Below are 25,726 nucleotides of genomic sequence, written 5' to 3'. Positions count from 1 at the left end.
GTTTTTCTCCTTTTCCATACTTTTCTCTTCCCATCCTTCTGGTACAAATTTGTAATCTGCCCAAAGAATTTTTTTCTTCGGCAGAGTCTTTTATATGTTTTCTGGCAAAGTCTGATCTGGCCTTCTTGTTCTTGACTACCACAATGATTTTTTCCTTGTTGTAAACCATCTTATTTCCATTCCTGGAAATTTCCTTTATTTATAACCTTGACAATAATATGTGTAACTCTTGAAAGTGTTCTTGAGTTGGTTAAATGCTTTTTAAGTTAGTTTTTTAACCATATAAATTCTGTCATCACACTTTGGAACTGTCTTCTGTGGTCTTTTAGGCTTTTTGCTTTTGCTGAGCTGGTACCACAATCTGGTACAATTTTAAAAAGAATGTACCAGATTGTGATATTGGCTACTCCGTAAATTTTTACTATGCCTCTAATAGATTTTTTTTGCTTTATGTTTTGGGGTTTTTTTTGCCAAATGATTCCATCCCTCACATGTGCTCTCTTTGGGTCTTATAATTAAAATGACTGTGAAAAGCTCTAAAATACAAATTCAATATTTGATCAAAGTCAAATATGATGTGTCCTTTATTAAAAATGACCATAACACTTCGTGTCAGTCAGCTGTTGAATTAAAGCTGCTCCAGAGTTATGCAATTTCATTTTGATTGTTTTGTTTTTATTTCAGTTTCGATTCAGTATTAGTTTTAGTCATTTTAATTATTACTGAATGGAGCCTGCATATGTCAGAGGCACGATTTTGGAAAATCACGACAGGTATTGTAATAAAAAGCAGAACTTTTCGAAAGCAGTTGATTCGCAGTCTTATTGACATCCAAAATCTCAGTAAACGCATCCATCACAGCCTCATGTGGCAAGTAATATCATTTTTACCAAACTAGCAGATACTAAAACTGAGGCTGTTTCCTCTGTATTTTCATTTTATTTTTGTTAGTTTTTTCACAAAATAATTTCCGCCAGCTTTAATTTTCTTAATAAGTTTTTATTTTTATTTTATTTAACTAAAATGTTTTTTGCACATTTAGTTTTAGTTGTGAGTTTTAGTTAACCATAACAACCTTGGTCTGCACTTTATTCGTATATTGATTATTTGATTAAAAATCCACCGCGCAGGTGTGCAAGGGCAAAACTGCAATTTCTTTGTTCAACATATTTTGGACCTGACAGTAGAAGTACGAGTCTACCTTTCTTGTTTTTGAGTGCTCCTACTGGCTGTTGACACCTTGTGAATATAATCCATAAACACAATTGGGTAAAAGCTCTAATGAGATGCAGTTTCCCTGAACATTTAATCTTCTCTGAGCTATGTGATTCTTTTAATGTTTTCCCATTAATATGTTTTGAGGGACACTTTGATACTGTCACATAGATCATTAAGGATAAAAAAGATATTTTGAAGAACACCTCGAGTTTTGTCGTCGTTGATGTTAATGTCTCTTGTTAAGCAAGATAAAGAGCCTTGTTTCCGTGGTGTAGTCACCTTCATTAGCCCATCTGGAGGGCAATTATCAGAGACTCACTAAACAAATGAAAATTGAGCCAAGAGAGTATAACAACAGCCATCTAAAACCGTCCAAGCTGACAGCATCAGTGAAAGCTTCCCGGACACACACACACACAGTCCGCTGCAGATGCATATGGCTTGTGCTCCCCATGAGGACGGCGTGTGTGTGCCTCTTTGTTTCAGGGAGCTAATCTATTACTATTCACACCCTGCTCTAGTACATGCGCTGCTTTCAATTTACACTGTTGTTCTCGCAGTCTGTTCCAATCTGCTGTTGTTTTAATTGCCTCACCCTGGCGGAGCCAACTGACACTCCTGCCAGAAAAATGCTGCGTGTCTCTTAATGAAGAAAATAGACAAGATGCAATTGACTGAGAAAAAGAGAGGGATGGTAAGAGAGAGGCAGGACCAGGATAGACGCTGGTGGAAAACTGTGACAGACAGAGGGGGCTAACAGAGAGAGAAAGGAACTAAAAATCTATGATGAGATGGAACATAGTTTTAATATAGCCTGATCAAGTAAGTTAACACATACAGAATGGCCCACATTTTGTATTTTTCATTTTTCAAGCCAAGCCAATCATACCATCATAACCAGCCTGATGTCCTTCTCCCATTGTCACTATCTCAGGACATTTAAAATTCTATAGAACTTGTTTCAGCCACATTTTTTGTTACCCCATTATTGTCATCGCAACAACATGATTAAGGGTCATGAGTCACGGGGTCATGTGTTGGGAACCTTTGCCTTGGCAGACTTGTGCTGACACTGCTTGCAGCAAACATGCTTATTTAACCCTTCATCAAAATTCAACATGCCTTCATCTCTTTACCACTCTGTCATAAATCAGGTTGAAAAAGCAAGATGAAATGTACAAGAGCAAAGGATGGCAGCTGAGTCTCACCTGAAGGTCTTGGGTAAGTGTAGGCTGTAAAAAGAATTATAATAATATTGATTAGCACTCAAACATGAACAACCCATCAATTGATCTATGCTCTGTGTAAGTATATGATTGGATTAAAAAAAAATATCTAATGACTGCAGACAAAGATCGAGGATTTTAAGAGAGACTCACGTTCTGAATACTGGATGATTCGACTGACATAGTCCCCAGTGCTGTAGGTGGTAATAGGGGCCAGCCGGACCTCGTAGGACAAAGGGATTTTCAGGTCTGATACTGTGTAGGACATCAGAACACCCTTTTCTGGTGCCTTACCCTTGAGGTCTATTTGTTTTGACAGCAGGTTTTGCTTGTTCTGCATTCATACATAGGCACACAAACACATACACACAAATAGAAAAGATGAAGACTTGTTAATGTGCTATGTGTACTTGGTCAAAAGTGTAAAAAACTATACATACAATGATTTCACTGAGTAGGAGAAAGGGTATAGGAGTCACATAAGGACGTGTCAGTAGTGTCAGGCATATTTCCCATTCCCCTTTCTTTCTTTTCATTTTGGGTTCATTCATCTCCGGTCATACCCCATCAGCTCTATCACTTCACTTTGATATCCTAAAATTTCGTCAATCAGAAGTCACTGGGAAAAAGCCAAAACTCATTTAACAACTCCAGCTCATCTCGCATCTGGAGGATTTTCATGCAATCCTAATCCTTACTAGTGTAACAGTCATAATACCCCAGCACTTTCATTTAAATACACAAACAACCTTCAGACACAGGGTTGAAGTTTGTCTTGGCAAAAAAAAAGAAAAAAAGAAAAAAGTAAAACATGGCAGCTCATTTAACAAAAAAATCATCAAATCACATCACTGTATGGTTTTATAAGTGTGCCTGTTTAAGTTTTTGTTTATGGAATGTGAAATTACATATAGGGATAAACTTACCTTTATGGGGTATATTCCCAACCAACATAGCTTAGGTATGTTTTCAGTCTACTTTTTTTTTTCAAAATAAAGTATACAAGCTGCCTTCCTAAAACTGATTCTCTCTAAGAGCTTTAAAGGCCAGAAGAGGCTACATTAGTCTCGGTATATCATTGGTCTCCCACATCAATTTTGATGTTTAAAAATACCTGTTGGTTAGTTTTAGTGCTCTGAGCAAGTTATGTGATTTCCACTTCTGTTTCCACAACAGGGACTCAATAAGTTTGTTTAATAGCAGCACTTTTCAACCATGTATGCTTTTAAATATAAATATAATCTCAAAAAAATACAACTTCTAATAACTTATTTGGCTGTGTATCATTAAAAGTCATATGAAATATTACAATGGTTAAGATATTGAGCTCAACCAATTGGTGTCTTCTCATTCTTTTAAAGTTAAGTCTTTTTTTCCATTAAATAGAGCTATTGCTGTGTTATTCCACCCACGGAGAGAAGGATCCATTAGCTGTGTATCTGCCTCTGATCCCAGCTACTTAAAGACCTGACAGTGAGCTCAATCTAATGCATTAGGTCAGCCACTCCACCATAACAGCTTAGTACACCCACAGCATGCCATTATCAGGTAACACATGCAGCACAGGGGTGTGTGTATACTGCGGGTGTTGTGTGTTTAAGTGTGCACATGGTTTTGTGTTTATGATAAATGTCTCCTGCACAGTTTCCTCAGATAGTCAGCAGCTGAAGTTTTGTGAACATCATACAATTACAGACACATTTTCTGCTATCCAGCATGAATTTGGATTTAGGATCTCTTAGATATGACATTTCATACTTCTTGAGTGACACTGCGATAAAAATATATATAGGTTTATATAGGTATATGTATAGAAAAAAATGCCCTTATGGGCACACTTGTTGTTCTAATTTAACATTAAATCACTGGTGGATTTAGTTACTTTTGCTATAATTGCTATAGTACTCTATGCTCTGACATCCCCCCTCAAGTTGAGGTGTGCAGTTTCCATTGGATGTCTACTCACTGACACAAATTCCAACTCTGCTAGACTGAGCTGACTCCTGCCTGGCCTGCCAAAAACTTTGTACAACTCCAATTACTGTACGAGACCCCAATGGCAGCCACAGCCCAAGTGTGTGCTCAGCAACATGCTTGGGATCAAGTCCATGCATCCTCACCAGACATTGTGCCATAATGGCAAACTTCTTTTCTCAGTGCCAATCTTGGTGTTTCCATTTCAGTTCTTCCAAAATGAAGTTTGCCCTTTTTGCCAGCCATTGCAGATCCCTTTTGCTGCTCCACCACTAGAGACCATACAAGCTAAATAATTGCTTACAGAAAAAACAAAAACAAAAAAACACCTCTTCCACTTAAATATTTTTTTGGTTTTAAAATAGTATAAGTTGTATCTAAAAAAAACTGAACTGTTAAAAAAAAACCATCCATAGTTTTCCCAGCTTTTCCCAAACATTCCTGTTGCAATGCAACTAACCAAAATACTTGAGTCCATCAGTGCATGGCTGATATGCAATGGACCTAATGATCCATTCACTAAAAACTTGAAGAGGGTAATTTTAAGCAAAAGCAATAATACAGCCTAATAAAGTTTTAAGCCAAAAATGGTCTACAGCTTCAATTTCTCCAAAAGTAACGAGTCTTGTCAAGTGTTATAGGTAGGGCATGATATGAATATTATTTGTCCATTCTTTTGGTGCTGTTGTTGCTTATTATTTATTGTAATCAGCTGCGACTACAACTGCAGATGAGTGATTTCCTCAGATATTTGCTCCGTGCTGGACCATTTACATTATTATATAATGCAGAAGAGTATGAATTGCACCCTTTTAGCACCAACTTATGCTCATATTGAGCCATAAAAACATTTAGACTCTGCTCACACATCGGATATGCATATTTATATGGAAATACAGCGGGAAAGAAAAGTTATGCTCATTTAAAATGTATAGAGTGTGTGTTAGCAGGAAGAGATGAGTGAATATCTGTCTGAGTTTTGGAAATATATTATCCTTTATTAATGAATGGGCAGTGTGTATGTGTGTGTACACACACATGCAGTGCGATGGAGATAAATGATACTGAAAAACTATGAGGGGACTTTAACACACATGCACATACACTCTTTGGAACTAGGACCACTGGATCAATGAGGTGCTGAAGTGTGACTTAGAGGAACCAGCTGCTCCTACCACAGGTTGAAGTCTGTTTCACCCTGCCTCTGTCTTTCTCTGCTTTCCTCAGCAGGACATATTGTCAGTGTCTCTACGCGTATTTGTGTGAGTCTATGTGACAGGCAAGGGGAAAGGGGTAAGAGTACAAAAAAATAGTACAAAGGGAACAACAGAATGAGACAGGAGTGTGACTGACATATTGCCTGCTGTACAGACACTTTCACCCAAACAGCATTTTCATCTGTATTGCCATTGGACTTTTAATAAAGACACAACAAGACAAATAATGTGTAAAAGAGGGCAAGCGCAGGAGAACATGTACTATGAAATAGTACCATGGATACAGACTGATCTGTAAATGACAGAAATGTGGACTGACAGCATAAGGCGAGGCAGCCTTGTGCTTAGGTTAATTTTTCTATTATCGTCTGTTAATGGTTCTCTTTTATGACTGATCCAGCAATTTACTGATACTTGATGCATTTCTTTGCACTCTGTCTATTGAAAAGGTATGCTTACAAAGGCCTATGTGGTCTATCTGTGTGCAAACATGTGTGTGTATCTGCCTTGTTGGGCTAGTTATGTACATAAATTATTCCTATATTTGATTTAATGTACAACTCTAATTCATCATGAATATTTTTCATCTCTCATATATATGGTAATGTGGACTGTGTGTTTGCACAGAGACACTTTGTGTGACTGTGTGTGGCTAAATCTTAGAGTGCAAGAACCTGCATAGTTATTATGTGAAGGCAGGTCAGCTACTAGCTGAACAACTTCAGTCATATAACACACACAACTTGGGTTTAGACTGGTCAACATAGAAAAGAGGTGAAGGATATTCAGACTTGACAGGAAAGGTTTTTTTGAATAAAAATGGATAAAAAAAAATACAAAGAAATGGAAAGAATACAAATATAAATTATATACTATTTTTGGCAATAGCTAAATGTGAGTAAGTCACTTTGTCACCAGAATCACACACTGAATTCAGGATTTTTACACTTTCTTTGGTTTCTTTTAGGCTTTAGCTTCTTTTTTGTGTGTTGTTTGGTTTGATCTTGATGTTTTCTTAGGCTTAAGCAACATACACACTGAAAGAAATTCACAGTGACATGGAGACTGGTGCTCATAGAGAGTGAATGACACGCAAATTTTAGCAACTATGGGCGAAATAACCATGGGGGCCACTTTTCTGAACTTCCAGGCAAACAGCTAAAGTGAATACCAATGACAGAGTGATAACACTGACTGACATTTGACCTGAAAATAAATACATTTGGGAGTCTTTTAAGTAACTAGAACCGTGACCAGCGGTCAGCTTCAAAGTGATGCGTGATGAGCAAATAGCTTCCAGTGTATATGCATGTTTAGGCACCAAAACCAGTTAATCTGGTTCAGGCAATAAAACAAGCTGGCTAGTGTGAGAGAGAGACTATTCGCTCTTTAAGTCTGATGTCATTAGCTGTTTCCAGGTCCAATCTTAAAGCCGACACAGCAGTCGCAACCTACAGCAGCAGAAGACCACCTTAGTGCAGCCTTGGCTTAGTGTCAGCCAAGACTGAGACTACAATTTGCAAAAGCCTAACAAAATGGGATAATAGAAGATTGGAAAAGTCTTGCTTGGTCTCGATTTCTGCTGAAACATTTGGATGGTTACAGTTGCTCCAAGGCAATAAAGACAGCAACAGACTGAACTAAATTAAATAACAGAATATATTACAAAGTTAGAAATTATAAGAAATAGTTGTAATATATACAAATAGCTCTGATATAAACATCCAGAATATTACAGAGATTAAATACATATGATTGACATTTTACTCTAAATTATAGACTGTAAAACTTTGTAATTTGTTATTTTCACTGTGCAAAAAGGTGTAAGTATTGCACTGTGCACTGTGCATTAGATGGAGGAGTTGTACAGGGAGATATCCACAGGCAGTGTCGTTCAGTGGTGCATTTGGGTAATCTAAGTCTTTCACTGAACGTGCTTCTGTGACTGGCTACCTCATCAGGGGGTGGGTGGGAGGTATTGCCCAGCATTGTCCTTATCTTGGACAAGATCCGCCTCTCCAACACCACCTTAAAGGAGTCCAGCTCCATTCCCACAACTTTACTGGCCTTGCAGATCAGTTTATTGAGTCTGTTGCCATATGTGACCCTCAACATGAAGTGCATAGAATCAGAGATTGGACCAAAACCTCAGAGGAATGTTTCCAGCACCCTATTGAATCTTTGCCCTAAATAATTAAGGGAGTTCTGAAGCAAGGTGTACCTAATAATGTGTCCAGTGAGTGTATGTAAGAAAATAAAGGACAGCAGTAAAAAAGTAGTTTCTGATTGGCCAGAGTTAATAAGGATATTCAAAAACCTTCACCAAGGCCATGTTATTGCATACGAGGTTAATGGAAAGATGCGGTTAGAGTCCGTCAGAAAAAAGACCAGAGTTTAATAAATTTGATTTACAATCCTACAGAAAAAAAATCATAAAATGAAGAGAGAGCAAAGTGAAATAACAGAGTTCAATCAGCTAGCTTCAGTGTAAGCACACAGTGACATATTTCAGCACACAAGCAGTGAGAGAATCCAGTGTCAGCTAGTCATCGTTTGTACAGTTGGTCGAGGGCTGTTTTGAGTGGATCAAAGGAGACTTCACCAACTTCTCGACTACTCAATCAATTGGAAACACCCGCGTTTCCATAGCTGTGGCAGCTGCAGACAACCACTGCAGAGTGTAGACCTCTCTATGTAATGCTCTCTCTGTGCTCTTCTTTCTTTTCTTTGCTTTCCCCTTACTCCAACAGGTCACTACAGATGGTGCACGTCCTGAACCTAGTGCTGCCTTTCTTCATGTAATCATTTATTTTTTGTTCTTCGCAGTAGTCAAGTGTTTGTTCAAAGGTAAATTTTTAATCAATGGGGTTTTTATCTGTAATATACAATACCAGGAACTTTATTTTGCAATACATAATAAAGTGTCTTGAGCTGCCAATTGTCGCTAAATTGTTGATTGTTGAAATGAATTAAACTAAATTGAAAACTTCAACAAAGCTGCATGCAAATATATGCAAAAGACTAATTCACTTTCTTTTACAGTTAAAGACATGTTTACTGAGCAGCTTTCTGTATGTCCATTTCAAGTTTGATGACCACCATGTTAAACCTTTCTTGTTCTTCAGTTGTTTACGTGTATTTCTAGATTTTGCAAATCTGTAACTAATTCTACAAATTTGACCCTCTTAGGTTGAATCATATTTATTTACATAACACATAAATGCACATGCATCACAGAAGAATTCTGATGACATAAACCCTGAGCTTTCTATGTGTGTGAGACTAAATAATATCAAAGCCATGAGAAACAAAAGTAAATCAGCCGCTCTTGCTGTAAAAAGGTAAAATTATCACATATTAATTTATTATCTCTCGAGGAAAAGTGGAGTGAGGACAGGTTTAAAAAAAAGGCCCTGTCAACACTGTTAATTCAAACACAGGGAAACCCCCTGCAGGGAGAATGAAACTAAATTAAGACGTGTAAGCAAGGAATTCATAGCCTGCCAATGAGTCATGGTGTAAAGCACATAAACTGCCATGCGAACACACACACACACACACACACACACACACACACGGACATTTCTTGTTCAAACGAGTAAATATATTAATGCCAGTTATACAATATGAAATACATTCATATTCTTCAGGCATAAAACAGAATAAATCTGCATTAACTCTCATTTAAAACATACCCATTCGCACATAATCAAAAATCAAGCTGCAGCAAAAAGTATAAAAGTTATAGTCATGTACTCAGATCTGCGATGAAGAGCACTGTTCTACACGAACCGAGTCCTCTTGTATTCCCCTCTATACCTGCTTGTTTCTCATGAGACCCCCATATCATTTTGTAGGTGCTAAAAAGATAGAGTGCCAAGGCGTTAAAAGGATGAGCTGGAGAAAATGTTTCAGAAATAGATGGGTTGTGAAATTGAGATGGTATTACATTTGAATTTTCTCGTACTCTATTTAATAGTTGAGAGGGCCAGTGAGATTTGATGTTTTTCTTTAATTTGCATCGTATTTCTCTCCATTCGCACCCTTCCGTTCACTTTCTTGCTCACAACCTCCATGCCTTCCTTATTTTTCTGTCTCTTTTCACTCTCTAATGAACACATAAAAAAAACATTCAGGTAAAAACCTTGAAATTAAATTAAAGCTTAACAACATTTAAGAAGTCCTAAACTGCCACTTAATGCAACTCATTATTTTAACACTGTCGGCATAAGAACTTGCAGCCACCATTTATCAGCGCTATTCCGCTTTCCATGGTTCACCCGACATCAAATGCCATTAGGTTTACAGTTTACGGAGATGGGGAGAGAGAGAGAGAGAGAGAGAGGGAGAGAGAGGCCGAGAGGGGTGGAAGGATTGAATGCAAAAGTGTGACCAAGGCACAAAGGGAGAAAGAAATGGGATGGACAGTAGGTAAGAGACTAAAGTGAAATAAGGATACATAGCAGAAAAGGCGAGGACAGCCAGGAGAGGTTGATGGAACAAAGGAGGAAGAGTGAGTTTTCAGAGAGCTTAGGCATGCAATCTAATGTGCATCTTAGGAAGACTAGTGCTCATTTTCTGTCTCCCAGAAGAGCCTTACTTAATAAGGTAAGCAGCCAAGTCTTGAAGCAGGAGGGGAATTAACTATTCATCCACACAAAAGCAAGCTGGCAGTCCTCGCATTCCCTCTGTTTAAGTGTCTCTCTCTCACACACATGCATGCACACCATACCCAACCCCAGCCAGTTGTGTATAATTCACCACTACCTTCATGTCTTCTGACAAAGGCCAGTAATATACGAGTAGATGCTTGAAACATAACAAGAACATGGCCTCAGGGTGCTCTACTATTGTGGACAGAGGTTCCTAATTTTAGATCATAGTCCTATTAGGGGCTTCGAAAGTACTGGAGTTCATCTAGGGTCAGTCATAAAGCCTACGAGTTTATGTAAACGTACATAAATGCGGTGTATCAGATCATGGTGAAAACATCACCTTGTTTTGGCTCAAAATTGAGTTGAAAGAAGTTAAGGTTTTAAAAGCTTCTTCAGCACATGCTTAATCTAATTTGTGACTGCAAGACTAATTTAACAACCTTCACGGGGTTCCAGAAATGTAGTGGCATCAATAGAAAGTCAATCCTTTGGGGGCAAGCTAAAACATGAAAATGGATTTAAAAAATGCTAACTGTCTCTCGACTCATGTGGATAAAAGATGGCATTCCTTCCATTGTGGAATTGGTAATAAACACATTAGTACTAGTCTGGCACTCAGAGCCAGACAGCAAATTAAATATATGTGGCAAATCTGAAATAAAAAGTCCAGAAGGCTGATAAATCCTGCCTAGGAATTGCCTCAGAGTGATCTGTCACTGCAAGGAAACACAAATGTGTTTAATACAAAACTTTTTTTAATAAAAAAAACATACGTACAATACAATCCTATTATCCTTAAAAAGTTTGCATGAGTGAAAGGAAATGAGTGGCTTCGACTGTCTACACATGTCTGACACTTTGACACTTCCCAAGCTCATAAAGCCCCATGTTTACTTAGAATGTAAACTTTACTGCTTACAGTCCTGTGTGTATGCTTTTTATCTATACAAGCTGTCAGCTTTCAAGGTGATTTTTACAAAGGCAGGTGACCAAAGTTTGCCTTGGATAAAGTTAGACCAACCAAATCAGTCTCATGAGTGCTTGATAAACAAAGTCAGTGAGTTACTGTTTGTCAATCCACTGCACTTGCCTCTTATCAAGATCTCAGGAATGATATTATAAGATGCTACACACAGGACATGTGTGTAAAGAGGCATGCAAATAGGCATACAGTACATATATACATATATATATATATATATAAATAGAGACTAAATATGGGAGAACTTTACCTTTCGAACATTAATCCAGTATCCAATGATGCGATCTGTGGCATCGGGATCTTTTTGTGTCCACTGCAAATTGTAGGAATAGTTGTTTCCTTTCAGAATCCGGACAGGGTTGGGTGTATCAAAGTAAAACTCAGCATTGTATGGTTGTGCTGTATGACAGAGAGCGATGTAGAACAAGAGGGCAACAATGTTTTATAAAAATTTACTGAATGACACAGAAGGAAAAATAAATCTTTATATGGAGGTAAGGGTGCATGAGTACGGGAATATAAAACTGATAACAAGAGGATTACGACTTTTTTTCCATTAATGGCACACTCACCAGAGACATTAAATGTGCATGCTGATGTTCCCACAGTATTGCTCACTCGGCACTCGTAAGAGCCATTGTTGGTGGGTTCCAGTTTGAACTTCAGCTCCGGTGTCTCCTTCAGGTCTGGCATTGGCATACGGATGAAGTCACCATTACGGAACCAGCGGATGTCTGTCAGGCGAGGAGGGTTTGATCGTAGGACTGTACATCTCAGGGTTACCATTTGATAGTTCCTGGAACGGACATCTTGAAAGACTGGGTCCAGAATGGGAGGGTCTGCAGAAAAATAAACGCTTGTGTTTTAATAATAGAATGAATATTATACTCTGTTTTTATGCAAGTGCAGCAGTAGCATTTTTTAAACAGCCTTGCCACTGTTATTGCAAGTCTAATACTCATTATTAGGTTTTTGCATGAGTACATCTTTATTGTAGAGCTGAATCCTTATTTTATACTCTCTTACTTATATTCAGTAACTGTGCAATAACTTAATTTGTGATTATGAATGCAGATAAACATTTGAAAATTAGTTTGGTCTAGCTGGTTTCCAATGTTAAAAATTGTTTTCATCATAAGGGAATGAAGATAAACTGAAGCAGACATTTCCAAAAAAACACATTTTAATCTCAGAAACTCGTCTTCGACATGCAGTACCAAACAGACTGCAAAGACAGTCTCATCCATGTCTCACTTCTTTATGTTCTTTGCAAAGTGGATTTCCTCAAACCATTATAAAAAATGTGTTGTTACAAATCATCCAACACAAAACAACTGTTATTGCCACAAGGGATGAGGCGTTTCAAGCCACACTCTCATCCCTGCTTCTAACCTATCCTAACCAGTTGTAATTAACCTGTCAACAGTGATGTGTGCCTTTGTGGTTAATGATTGACTAGCCACTGCTGCCCTGGGGTCAGCCAAGACACAACACAGCCAAATTACTCTGCCACAAATCACCAGCCAGCTAGTTCACCCCTGGCTAATCATGTAGATAATAGACAAGATGCTAATGGTGGTACTGCAGTACTAACGTTGATGAGATCTGGTGTTAAGGCCCCAGAGGTGATACAGCATGACTAGCGCCCCTTATGAATCAAGTTTATCAGACACAGATGTGTAATTATAGTCTAATCTATGTTATGCCTGTAATTTAGACAGACAGAATGAGCTGCAGTATGGAGGGGAGAAAAAGACGGTAAGATAATGTAAAGCAAGGAGCAGGGAGGGAAAGAGAAACAGAGATCCTGTTATTGTGTTTTATACAATATCAAAATCTCTGGTTGGCTGATAATGGAGGTGTTGATATGATTAAACAGAAACCTAAACCTGCCTCTACAGTATAGCTATATATAGAGATTAAAAATAATGGTTAAAAACTCTCTTCTTTTTCTGTCTTATACAGTCAATGTTAATAATGTTAATAATTAAATTAATATTATATATTTCTATTACAAATTGATTACCCTGAGTTGCACTCAATTGAAAGAAAGGTGCTAGACAATTAATGTTTTATTGACACACAGATGTTGCACCTTTTTAAAATTTGAAAGACTAATGTCATTTAAGTTTAAGGATTCAGCAGCGTCTGCATTTTAGACATCAGAAACCAGAATAGATAAGCTGAGAGCTATAACCTGCCTGAACACATTATCCATTTAATACATATTCTTGAAAGCTAAAGAACTGAAGAAAATACATTTAAATTCACTATGACTAAAACTTTCAATAATATGTTTTTTTTTCTTGTTGCTGTTGTTTATTTTGCTACGGACGGGTATACACAGCCAAACCAAATTCTTGTTTGAAATCAGTTTACCATTCTATGCCAGCACTCCAGTCAAAGAAATGTGAGTAAGCACCTGAATGCTAAAAAGACTGCAAACCACCAAAGCATTTAACGTCTCAGCCACTAGGTTGTCTTTTGGCTTATAGTCAAGATTCCCAGCATGTATCCAAAGTTCTTCCCACAAATGCTAACTTAGTGTTGTGTACTCAGTTACAATTACTGCCTCTCTGATCTCTCAAAACTAATGTTTAGCTACTCCCTACACCCACAGCTATGTGATGATGTGCGACGCTGAGGGATGTGTAAGTGGTCAAAGGTCATACTGTAATCCCAGTGGATTGATTAGTGTATGGTCACACACCCTGCTCCTACTTACAGAAGCACATATGCATACTGATTACTGACTTTGGAAATGGATAGGAAGGATAAAGAAAAAAAGGCAAAACGTGGAGGAATGGCAACAGAAGCAAGGAGGAAAACAGAGGTGAGTTATAAGTTGGTATGTAATCAATTTAGAAATCGTTAAGCTAGCACAGTTCCCTTTCTCATCTAATATATTCATTTCAACAACTGCTCAAGTAGATTCCACTTTTTGTGGTTACTTTACTTTCTAATTAAACTTCTTCCCCCCCAAATTCTCCAGAGCATTGTTTTTGCATTTATTTGCTTCTCAGGACTCATAGCACACTGTTGCAGTGTTTCATAGTCAAAAGACTATAATCCATGTAAACACGCCATCGCTATCCATCTTATTGAATGCGAAATGAATTCCATCCGGGAATGCAACACTGACCAAGCCAAACATTTACAGTGCACAAAGAGAAAATCAATTTACATGAGACTGAGAGAGGAAGGTAGCATGCATGAGGGGTAAGGAGGGATGAGAGAAGAAAGAATCGCTCTTAAAGAAGAAGACAAAGAGGAAGACAAATGATAGGGAAAGTGCAGTGTGAAAGTGAGAGAAGTCAGTGATTGAGTATGGGAGGTGGGGAGTGAATGAGAGAATGCAGGATGCAGAAAGAGAATGACAAGACAGAGAGAGGTCTTCTCTCATGGCCAGCAGTTAGCTGATTGATGATGATGAGAATGGCAATGAGGAAGAACAGCCACCTCTCCAGGAGGGAAAAAAGGAACACTGGGCAAGTATAGAAGTGATACAAGGCAAAAGTGGGAGTGGGAGAGGCAAGAGTGGAAACAGTGGCGAGCATCTGCCTATCCACTTAATTACATCAGCCTTAAAAAATGATGCTATGCTTCCCTCACATCAATCAACAGTGGTAAACAGAATAAAGCAAAGAAACGTGATAAAATAAACAAATTAAGTCAGGGGACAAAGGGGCAGCTGAATAAAAGTGGGAAATTTATTTTCCACAGTTTGATTGGCTGCACTGAAATATGTTCTTTTTTCTCTATTTGCCAACCAGTCCCTCACTTTGTTAGCACCTTCTCACCCTCTCTTCCCCCTTCCCCCATCACTATCCATGCTTTCCTGTTTCAAGCTCTCTCTTAACCCCGTTATGCTCACTCCTATTCCTGCTCATGTAGCTGTCTCGTTGCTCCGTTTCTTTCGCTGTCCATAGTGCGGTGGCCACCTGGTCCATTAATCAGAGTTGGCCAGTGCAGACAGCAGAGCTCACAGAGTGTTGCCCTTGCACCCTGCCTGCATTAGTAAGCCCTGTAAATCCGCCTTGCAGAGAAGAGGGGAGGAGAGGAGAGGGCTCTAATTTGGGCTGTATCTATCAGGTAGGTCAGTAAATAGGTGGGAAATTGGTTCTTTACTTCCTGATAAATGTACCGTTTTTAGTAGAGATAAAGAAAAGAAAAAGCCTTTGACTTTTTTGACAGAATCAACGGTGAGGTTTTTTTTTAAATGTATGTATTGTATTGTTGAAGCCATGGAAATAAACAATTTACTTTCAGTGTTACAATGTTTCAATGTTCCTTGACAACAACAAAATACAGATACAATTTATCAATGACTGTTTACCTCAAAACTGACTTCACAGATTGACTACCATCCAAAAAATATATCTATGTACCAACTTAAAACAACTGTCTTAGTCAACTGGTTAAAAATATACTCAGTTTCTTTAGTATATACCTAATATACCTATATTTATATAGACGCTATATATACTCTATCTACAATTCCACAGTGTCTAACTCTTACAACATTAACATAAATGAGAAATAAACGTTATGTTTTGATTCAAGTAGTTGAAGGAAGAAGAGATATTCTTTTAAAGGGCTGAAAGTTTTGCAAAAGGCTTGCTCAGTTTTACACATATGCAGGCTGATGTGTAGTACTCACACATTCCATGACTTAGCACTGATAAAGGCTGTCAAAGTTCCAGGATGGTACAAGTAAGTAAAAGAAGATAACCTCAAGGGAAGGAAAAAGGTATCAAAATGATGCGTTACGTTACTAAGACACATCCTCTCCTCTCTCAAAGTAGATCCTCTGGGAGTTTTATAATGACAGACCTCAGTGGAATGTTCACAAAGGGAAAGCAGTAGGTTTAGTGAAAGCTGCCTCTGAGCAATAGAGGTATGTCCTCATTTGCTTTCAGTTCCACCTTTTACAATTTCTTATCTGCTGATGGGGTCCATAGTTGTTAGTGAAGTATAACTGTTATGACTTCACTGAGGGTGAGAGAAAGAAAAGTGATTATTTAAATTTAATAGAAAAGTAAAATAACAGTTTTTAAAAACCAGGATATGTTCTTTAATTTACAGAAACGGGTCTCTGTTGGAAAGTTGTCAAAATGATTTTTTCTCTACGTGTTTCCACTCGCTGCCCATTACTAAGCATGTTTTTCCCCTCTTTAGTCGCTACATGCTCCCTTATAAGGGATCATAATTATTTGATCCTCTGCTAAAATTTTGAGTTTGCCCACTTACAAAGAAATAAAAAGTCATTCAATTTTGCCGTATGTTCATTTTAATGGACAGAGAGAGAATATTAACCTAAAGTCCAGAAACTCCAGAATTCTTCATCATGTGCAGAACGTGCACCTGTCCAGTTAATTCATTTCTTCCATTCCATCCTCTCCACCACAATGGACAAGACCAAAAAGCTGTCAAAGAACAAGATTGTAGACCCTGACAAAGCTGGAATGAGCTACAAAAACATCAGCAAGAACCTTGGTGAGAAGATGACAACTACTGGTGTGATTATTCAGAAACCCAAGAAATCTAAATATAGAAGGAGCTTGTCAATGATCCAAAGGATTTAAATCTTGTAGTAGCGCCCTGCTCAAGTTTGCTAGTGAACATCTAACTAATCAGAGAAGGCCACAGATGAAAACAAAATCAAGCTCTTTAACATCAAATTGACTCATTGGTGGTAGGAAACCAAATGCTGAGGATGACACAAATAAGACCATCCCCACAGTCAAGCATAGAATAATATTCTGTCTCTTTCCACTAAATTCAACCTTCTAATAAAAGTGAAAGACTGTTCAATTCTTTGTAAGTAAGCAAATTTACAAATTTAGAAATGGATCAGGTAATTATTTCCTTGATTGTAACTGAAAACTTTGATCGATTGATTGCAATAAAGTTAAACAGCCAGTTGGCTTCCTAGCTTCTGTGATGCATTCAGAATCATTACAGTTTTTGCTGGTGTTATCATGTATTATTGTGCATTTTCCTAATAGTATACAAGCTGCACCCAAAACAGTATTTGAAAAGAGTTTACACTAACCTAGACTTACTGACACCAGGATATGTTCTCAATTTGAGAGACATGTATTCAGCTTAAGCCAAAGGATTTTGGATGTTGAACTGAAAGTACGCTGATCCATACTTACACTGCACATTGAGTTGAACCTGTGCCTCTCTGCGTTTAATGTTAAGCCCATTGTATGGAGCAGTCTGGCACCTGTATGCCCCCATCATGTCCCGGCTAACGTTTTTTAGCCTCAAGCGACCATCAGGCGTCTCCACTGTGGGCTTCCCCGAGGGCATTAGCAAGTCCTTTTCTGTCCGTGACCACAGTATAGGAGGACGTGGTTTGCCATCTACGACTAAGCACACCAGTTCGGCATTACCTCCCTCTCGCACACTAACAACCTGACCTCCGGGTGGAACAGACAGCACTGGAGGAGAGACTGGGGGAAAGCAAAGAAAAAAAATGCAAGTAAGACAAAGTGTAAATTTATATTTTCTTATTTCCATATAATCTGAGCATATAATAATATTTGTTTAGAAATGGTTATAACAGTACAATATATATATATATATACACACATATATTAAGAATAACAGTTCCTTAAACCGTTGGCTATTGTTAGAGTTTCCATTTTAAAATATCCTCCAATTTAGTCAGTAACATTAGAAAAGTGCACAAATACATAACCTTGGGCTCTAAGATAAAATAAAGTAGCCTTGTCCTTGTTGCCAAGCTAACGAGAAACTGGCACTTTTTTTCTGGATCAAAAATAAATTTCAGATTAATTAACGGAATTAACAAGAAGTCAGAGGGCAAACATGATTTAAAATATCAGATAGTGCTAATGGATAAACTGGCAAAAACTAGGGAAACAGAGACAGATGGACAATAAAATTGTATGACAGACACTGACATTTAAAGAGCTGGTTTTATTAGACAATCGCACAGTTTTAATGACATGTGGGGACATTAAAAATATTATTACTAGGATTAAGTATATATTATGGTTTAAAACACACAAGAAAGAATACATGAACACAGAACTGAACCATCAAAGCAACAAGCAGTGCAAGGCAGAGGTAGAGAGGGAAGAAATGGGATAAAAACTGTCTGAATGAAGACGCTAACTTTCAGTTGCTCCATTATTCACAAGGGGTTGCAGCACAGCGGGTAGCTCTGCATATTTAATTTGTGAAATTTATTGAAAAAAAAAATTGAGATGCCATTCATGGTGCAACCACAAATGGATTTCCTGGAATCAAACTTAGGATCCTTCAGTTGTTAGGTGAATGGGTAAACCACTAAGCTTATGTTTTAACACTGCACGACACTTGCATGATGTAAAAACACAGATTGCTAGAATATTTAATCACTGGCATGAGATAGTGTTAAGATTCATATAATTCATGAAAAATTACAACCTTTTGGATTTAGGAAAAACTTTTTTTTTTTTTACATACTAAATGTACTGCTTAGGTTAAGCAGCATTGTGTACCTGAACATTTGTTCAATTAGTTTATCAGTCAACTCAAACATGTCTGTTTTATAAGTTTGTTTATTCCACAAACAGCAACTGCCTAACCTCTATTAACCAGTTGCCACCATACATATTTATTAATGACGATCAAGAGCTTAATTAAATGCATGGGCGATTTACAGCTAACTGTAGCCCATACTCGTAGCCTTAACAGAGAAATATGTTTTGAGCCATCATTATATGTATCTTGGTTTGTTTATTTTTGGGATTGTGTTAGCTCTGTAGCTGACAATCAAAAAAAAAGAAGAAACCAAACATACAATTTCCCTCAGTCTGACAGAGACAAGGAACAACAAGGAAAAAGGGAAACTTACCGCTGTTTTGAGAAATGTTGACATCAACACGAAGCTCTCGCACTGTGCTACCTGAAAAGCTAGCCATGCAGCTGTAGGTGGCCAGGTCTCTGAATTTCATGTCCACAATCTCCAGACTGCTGGTGCCAGGTGCCATGTCTGGGTCACTGCGCAGTAAAATCAAACTATCTGAGTTGAAGACTGGTGCACCGTTCTTGTACCAGGTATAGTTGACCTTGTCCTGGGGGGTGGCATCAACATGGCACGAGAGCTTGAGGTCACGACCCATTTGAATGGTTTCACTGTCCTTGTTAGAGTCTGGTGTAATTTGGAAGGTGAGGTTGCTCATTGCTTTTTGTGGTGGTAGAGAGGGAAAAAAGAAGAGAGAAGAAAATTTAAATATTTGTTACAATATAAGGCATTTAGTACAAAATGTACTAAAAAATACAATATTAAAATAATAATACAAAAAAAATAATAAAGGGGATAAGCATTACTTGGCATCACTGGCAAGGTCTGTCTTTTTTTCCACTACTACAGTTGCTGAATGCTCTTATTTATCTTTAAATTTTCACTTGGTCTTTACTTAATTTAGAGTTTCTCTGTAGCTAAACTATATATATAGTCCCTAGGAAAACAAAAAAAGTACAACCCAAGGAAATACATTAATTTTTAGCACATTTAATCAAGGAAACACTGTAGAGAGAGTGCCCAGAGATACAGTGGGCATACCTCCACATAACCAGATGAAAAAATTAGCTCATGGAATCATTTGTTCAACGAAATCATTAAGAGATGTAAAAAGTAATCACATTTATGTAGTGCTTTTCTAATCTTACAACCAAAGCTTTGGACTATAAGGCACTTTAACCATACATTCATAACTAAATTTTATACACTTTAAGCACCTTATCTGCCTCACATCTGTGGGTCAATTTCAAATTACCAGCTGACCTAACATGTCTGTCTTTGCAATTCTGTGTACTGTCAGGAGAAGACCCTCATACCAACTGTAAATCATGAGAGTGGGAAACTTGGTTTGGGGTTGCTTTGCTGCCTCATGAACTTTGCATCTTACAGTCATTAATTCACTAATAAATTCTGCCTCATATTAAGCTGAAATTAACCTGGAAGTTGAAGTTGATCAAAGCAGAGTTATAATTAATGTAAAAGCCTTAATCTTAGTCTCGCACACCCTGACCGGAGAACAGCAAATACCAGTTTCATTTATTGTTCTTTTTCAACTGAGAGTTTTGTTTTGATATATAAAACTCTCTTTAGATAGCAAATGCTTCTTGACATGTATGTGAACATTTTTTGCATCCCCTTTATTAATTGACACACTTTACAAAGGAACCAAGTATTTGATTGTTCAGATTTGCCAAAAGTCAGTAATTTCATAGGAAAGGCAAATTATTTGAATGATTGTATTCCATTCCAGTACAGAATAGTAAAGTGTACAAATTAAAATTAAGAAAACAAACAGAAAATTTAGAAGAAAAACACATTTATGAGATCAAAAAGAAGGAACTGATACTACACAATAAAAAGAAACTAAACGGAAGAATGCAGGAGAAGAAGAATGGTTAATACCCCCACCACCATCACCACTAACAAAATTAAAAAAGAAAAAAATGAAGGGGTCGCCTTGTACCAAAGGAAAGAGGAAATTAGAGAAGAAAGAAAGCGAGTGAGAGAGGAAGAATCAAATTGTGAAGGAAGCCAAGACAAAAGGAGCCAAATACAGAATAAAATAACAGGGGGGTAAGAAGGAGGGGGGAAACAAAATCAAGGACAAAGAGTAACTCTCACACTGTCACATTTAATTTTCAGTTTCAAAGGCTCCGTTTCCCCAACAGATTTCCATGTTGAATACAAAATAGCTCTCTGTTTCCCCACGAAGGGGAGAGACAGGCGGTAAGGAGGAGAGGAGAGCTTGATTCAAACTCTTTTGAGCTTGTTAACAAGATACTTGGGTGGAGCCATGGATATGAAGCAGTGACCATATGGCTAACATGAACTTGCAACTTTACCTGATTAATGTGAGTGCGTGTGTGCGTGTATACTCCTTAAATATACGGATGCACTTGTCTACCTACCTGCCTGCAGACCTTTTCCTTTATGAACTCACTGACTGTGAATGTGTGTCTCTTTCAGCATCTTGCCACCTGCGCTGGTGTGACAGTGTGTTCAGGCCCATTAAGCTAACAGGAGAAGCCCATCTAACATACGCTCTCCACAGTGCTAACTAACAGAAGAGACTGTTGCTAATTGCTTCCACTCCAGTCTAACTAATTGGAGTGAATAAAGATGATTAAAGGGGCTAAAAATAGCCAGAGGGGAGAGAGAATGGAAGTATTCTGTTTTAACAGCATGGAAATTAAAAAAAGAGCAATACTTAACCCGCCCATTCTGACAAGATTCACATCAGCTTCGTTAATGACGGATCAGCGGCTAGCTCCACACACTCGCACGCACGCGCAGACTCACAAATATCAACGAATGAAGCTAACGAGGACTATACAGACACTTTGCATAAAGCAATTATCAGTTGTACGAGACTTCTCAATGGGAAAAGGATCCTGACTGTGCCTTTGTCAACTATTTTAACTACCCCCTGGCTAGCCAAAGAATTAAATGCAACATGATTTTTAGTTGTAAAATCAGTGAAGTCTAAATTGTGCAAACACTTAACAATTCCTGCCTCCCATATGCAGTATTATCATATGGGAATGTCACATTGCTATATGTTTTTTTTTTAAGTAATAATAATAATAAATACATGAGGACTGGACAATATGTAAAAAACACCAAAAGGCTCACATCCAGACTAATTCTGAAAGTATATCCAGAATCTTTTAAATAGCCATTCAGATTGTAAAACAATCTTGATGCAATTATGCATCTGGAGCTAGTTTATACCAAGGTTGTAAAAAACACAAATCTAGATTTTTTTTTAAATTTTTTTTTTGCATAAGCATCACCCCTTTTCACAGGTGCAAATACAAACATTACTTACTTCTCACAATGAGGTTGACGTTCTTGCGTGCAGGGTTACCCACATTGTTGACTGCCGTGCAGTTGTAGAAGCCGGCATCTGCTGGTGTGACAGCTCTCAAAATCAGTGTTTCTCCTCGAACTTGAGCACTGAGGGGAAGAGGGCCAGGGTAACGTGACCATGTCACAGTGGGAGGAGGGAAACCTGCTGTGACCTCACAGGTTATGCGCACATCCTGGCCAGGATCCACCACCACTGTATCATTCACTGACAGCCGGATCATTGGTGGACCTGTGGGGTACAGACACATGGAAAGAAACAAACAGACAACCAAAATAGTTTAAATGGGAGCAATACATGTTTTTTCAGCAAAAAATTAAGTTGTGAATATTTCTATTATGACCATTTTTAAGGTATGACTTTACTGTCTTTATAAGTTTCTTCTGCCTGCAATTGTAATGCTGGTAATAGATAGTACGTATAAATATGTGCTTGTTTCAAGCTCACATTCGAGTTCAAGTTCACTTTATTTTGTCTTTTCAGCCATATTAAAATACACTGCAATGTAATTCTGTTTCACACAGCCCAAGTGATGGGAAAAAATTGCAAAATTTAAAAGCACTCAAAACAAGATGGAGCGGTACAATAAAAGAGACAGTGCAAGGTCATAAAGTGCAACCAATAGCTGAGTTACAGAATAATAAAATAGTGAAAGACATAAAAAGAATAGACAGATAGAAAAAAATACATGAAATGACATAAAACATTACCAACACCTGACTTAAAAATAGCAAGATAATCAACACATTAAAACATCACAGTTCCTGTATCTCAGTGTCTGTCTGCTATCTGGGTCTTAGCATGAGTCTTTGAATATATAGCTTTTCTCCGTACAAACTAATCAGTGTACCAAAGGTAATTCAGGTCCCTGTTCTGCTCTCATATCATCCCCTAGTCACTGCCTCCATTTCCTATGACTGACCTAACAGAAAAGTACAAGATGACCCGTAATGCTACTGCAAAAGAGGCTGAAAAATGCTGTTGGCACAGAAAGAAATCGATTGGACCCCAGCATGTTCCCAAAAAAAAAAAAAAGTGGCAGAGGCGTGAGGATAGGGACACATACAACACAACGGGGAAAAACTAAGTGGAAAGACAGAGTAAAAGCCGGGGCCAAAGTTGAAGAGGGGACAATATGAAAAATGTGATATTAACCACCTACAATGATGTTTTGAGATGTACATCCAAAGCGACAGTGAAAACCGTGTAATGCTATTTAGAATGCTGTCTGCACAAATATCAAATGGAAACATTAAGGCAGAGTTTAAATGGCATATCCTATAACACTTTTTCATTTATTTTGTTTCATATTTATTTGATATTTTCAAATCAGTTGCAATAAACATATATTTTTTAAATTCAGCTATTCAGGCGGCTGCAAGCAGGTCAGAGTTGGGAATTTAGAGTTATGTAAAACCAGTAAATGGATGTTTAGTTAAATTTTGTGTACATAACAATTTTGGCTTCCTGTGTTTAGTTTAAAAGGAGTCTCTGTCTTATTTGGAGCATCAAATATGGAGTCTTTTACAGTTCAAGATGATAAAAAACACGTTTCATTATATGTTTTAGTTCAGTGCAAACCAAAGCAGTCTAAGCAGCAGACTCAAATGGCTCTAGTAGGCTGCAACACTATTTGCAACATCATGTAATAGGTTTTTGCATATCTTGCCACAAGGTGTAGATGGGGTGACAGGAGGTTAACATTGAGAGAAATTAGCTTGTGACCAAAATGTCACCCATTTAAATCCTTCAAGTTGCTGCAGAAATCTTTTTGGTACACTAGAATAGAAAGGTTTTCACCTCCCTCATCAACTAGAGTAGAAACAGCCTGGGGCGAAGCAGTCAAACCACAGTTTCTTTACTGGAGCTGCTCAGTGGTCACAAGTCACTAATCTTTGGTTGTTACAGTCTCTGGCTGGAAATCATCTGTGTAACTCTCCCTTAAACTATCTGGCTAAGTGAATGCTTAAAAAGAGAAAAAAGGATTTAACTGTTTTTTCACATGCTGTATGTACTTAATAAAATTGAATGACATAATTTTTTTGCTTGAACTTGTAAAACATACAACAAGTTGATGACTTTTATATACTTTTTTACTATATGGACACATAAAATTAAAAGTAAACATTAATGTTTGCTCTTAATATATATTTTTGGCAATAATGAAATAGCACAGATGTTTTATTGAATCCACAATAATATGGGTTTGATTATAAGCAGCAATATGTGCAATCTGTCATCTGGGAAAAACACCACTAGCAATACTTCAAAAAGGTCCTTGAAAAACTGAAGGGGCTTTGACAATGTATCACTCTTCCACCACTTAAAAAAAGCAAAAAGAATAGTATTCATGTGTAGAAATCAAGCTGTCCTTTGTCAGACTTGGATTATGAACGTGGACATTTAAAAGAGGCATCTTTATCATCTTTAACCCATATTTTTCTAGTTTACTTTTCTCTGTATTTTGTCTCACATACCATTGTAATTGTGGGTCCTGATCAAGACAAAGCCATGACAGATTTTGTCGTATAGTGCGTATTCATATCATTTATGACAATCATTTATGATTTATGATTCGTTCATGTATTTTTGTGGGACTAAAAGAACTGTATAGTATGAAACATTAGCAAGAGTGTGAAAAAATATGTTCAAGCTATTCAATATAAATATATTTAATAATCTACCTATCTATCTATTGACTCATAATTAATTTAAGAATTATCCAGCCATAATTTTAAATGGGCTCTAGAGGACAAGGAGTAGAAGAATTTAGGCTTTTATCAACCTGAGACTGTTAATCCTCAGTAAGAGACCAAACCAATAGGGTACAGGAAGCAATTCATTCTAATAGACTTCATGCACTACATCCTCTCATCTAATCTCTCTCATTTTTTTATTTATTTATTTTTTTAGCATATTGCAATCGGCGTAATGAAAGTGGTGCAGAGCTTTAACAAGCAAGTTTACAGGTGCATGTTTCTACTAATACAAGAATGTGCACAGAGCTCTACACACAAACGCAAACATTCTTCCACTCTAATGGGTAACAAAAATGTGCAAGCAAACACACATACGTACACACACACTCACACACACACAGACACACACACGCACTAATGGGATATCTCTTTAGCTAACCTCACTAGTGATGGCTCCAAAGCTGACAAGAAATTTCACTGGTGTAACAGCTGCAATCAGCACATAAATAGCACTGTCTACTCCCATTGTATCAAATCACAGCACTAGGAAAGTAAACCCCTGTGGGCCTGCAAACCCTTCTAAGCATTGAACAAACCTCAATGCAAGCTTTCATGCTTGGTTATGTGGCTGTTTGTTTAATTAATTTACAGTGAAATAAAGTTTTTGTTGGAGATGCAATGTAGAAAAGCCCTACTGTATGCTGATCTAACTGATTTTATCATTAAGTCTGAGCTGTCTGCACATTTTTCCAGGTAGGGTTTGTACATAGTAGGTTAGGTTAATAGATAGAACATGCATAGTTAAAACACAAGTCAGGTATACCAGGGACTGGGTTTAAATAAAA

The 25,726-nt window shown here is 37.6% G+C and overlaps 1 protein-coding gene across 3 annotated transcripts in view; it reads right to left on the bottom strand.

Moving 5' to 3' along the window:
* The window catches only part of LOC116313280 (MAM domain-containing glycosylphosphatidylinositol anchor protein 1), a 182,135-nt gene that overhangs the window by 37,286 nt on the left and 119,123 nt on the right, over positions 1-25,726 (bottom strand). For all 3 annotated transcript variants that reach the window (XM_039612052.1, XM_039612061.1, XM_039612062.1), the window contains 7 exons: positions 22,144-22,413; positions 19,146-19,475; positions 17,434-17,733; positions 11,845-12,111; positions 11,523-11,671; positions 2,598-2,778; positions 2,427-2,450 (listed from right to left, as the gene is read on the bottom strand). In XM_039612052.1, the coding sequence (XP_039467986.1) occupies positions 2,427-2,450; positions 2,598-2,778; positions 11,523-11,671; positions 11,845-12,111; positions 17,434-17,733; positions 19,146-19,475; positions 22,144-22,413 (1,521 nt within the window). The remainder of the gene's footprint in view (positions 1-2,426; positions 2,451-2,597; positions 2,779-11,522; positions 11,672-11,844; positions 12,112-17,433; positions 17,734-19,145; positions 19,476-22,143; positions 22,414-25,726) is intronic.

This window comes from Oreochromis aureus, linkage group 1 (assembly GCF_013358895.1).
Source record: "Oreochromis aureus strain Israel breed Guangdong linkage group 1, ZZ_aureus, whole genome shotgun sequence".
In the NCBI taxonomy this organism is placed as follows: domain Eukaryota; kingdom Metazoa; phylum Chordata; class Actinopteri; order Cichliformes; family Cichlidae; genus Oreochromis; species Oreochromis aureus.
The sequence above is the reverse complement of the archived record's forward strand: the minus strand, read 5'-3'. Positions and strand labels throughout refer to the sequence as shown.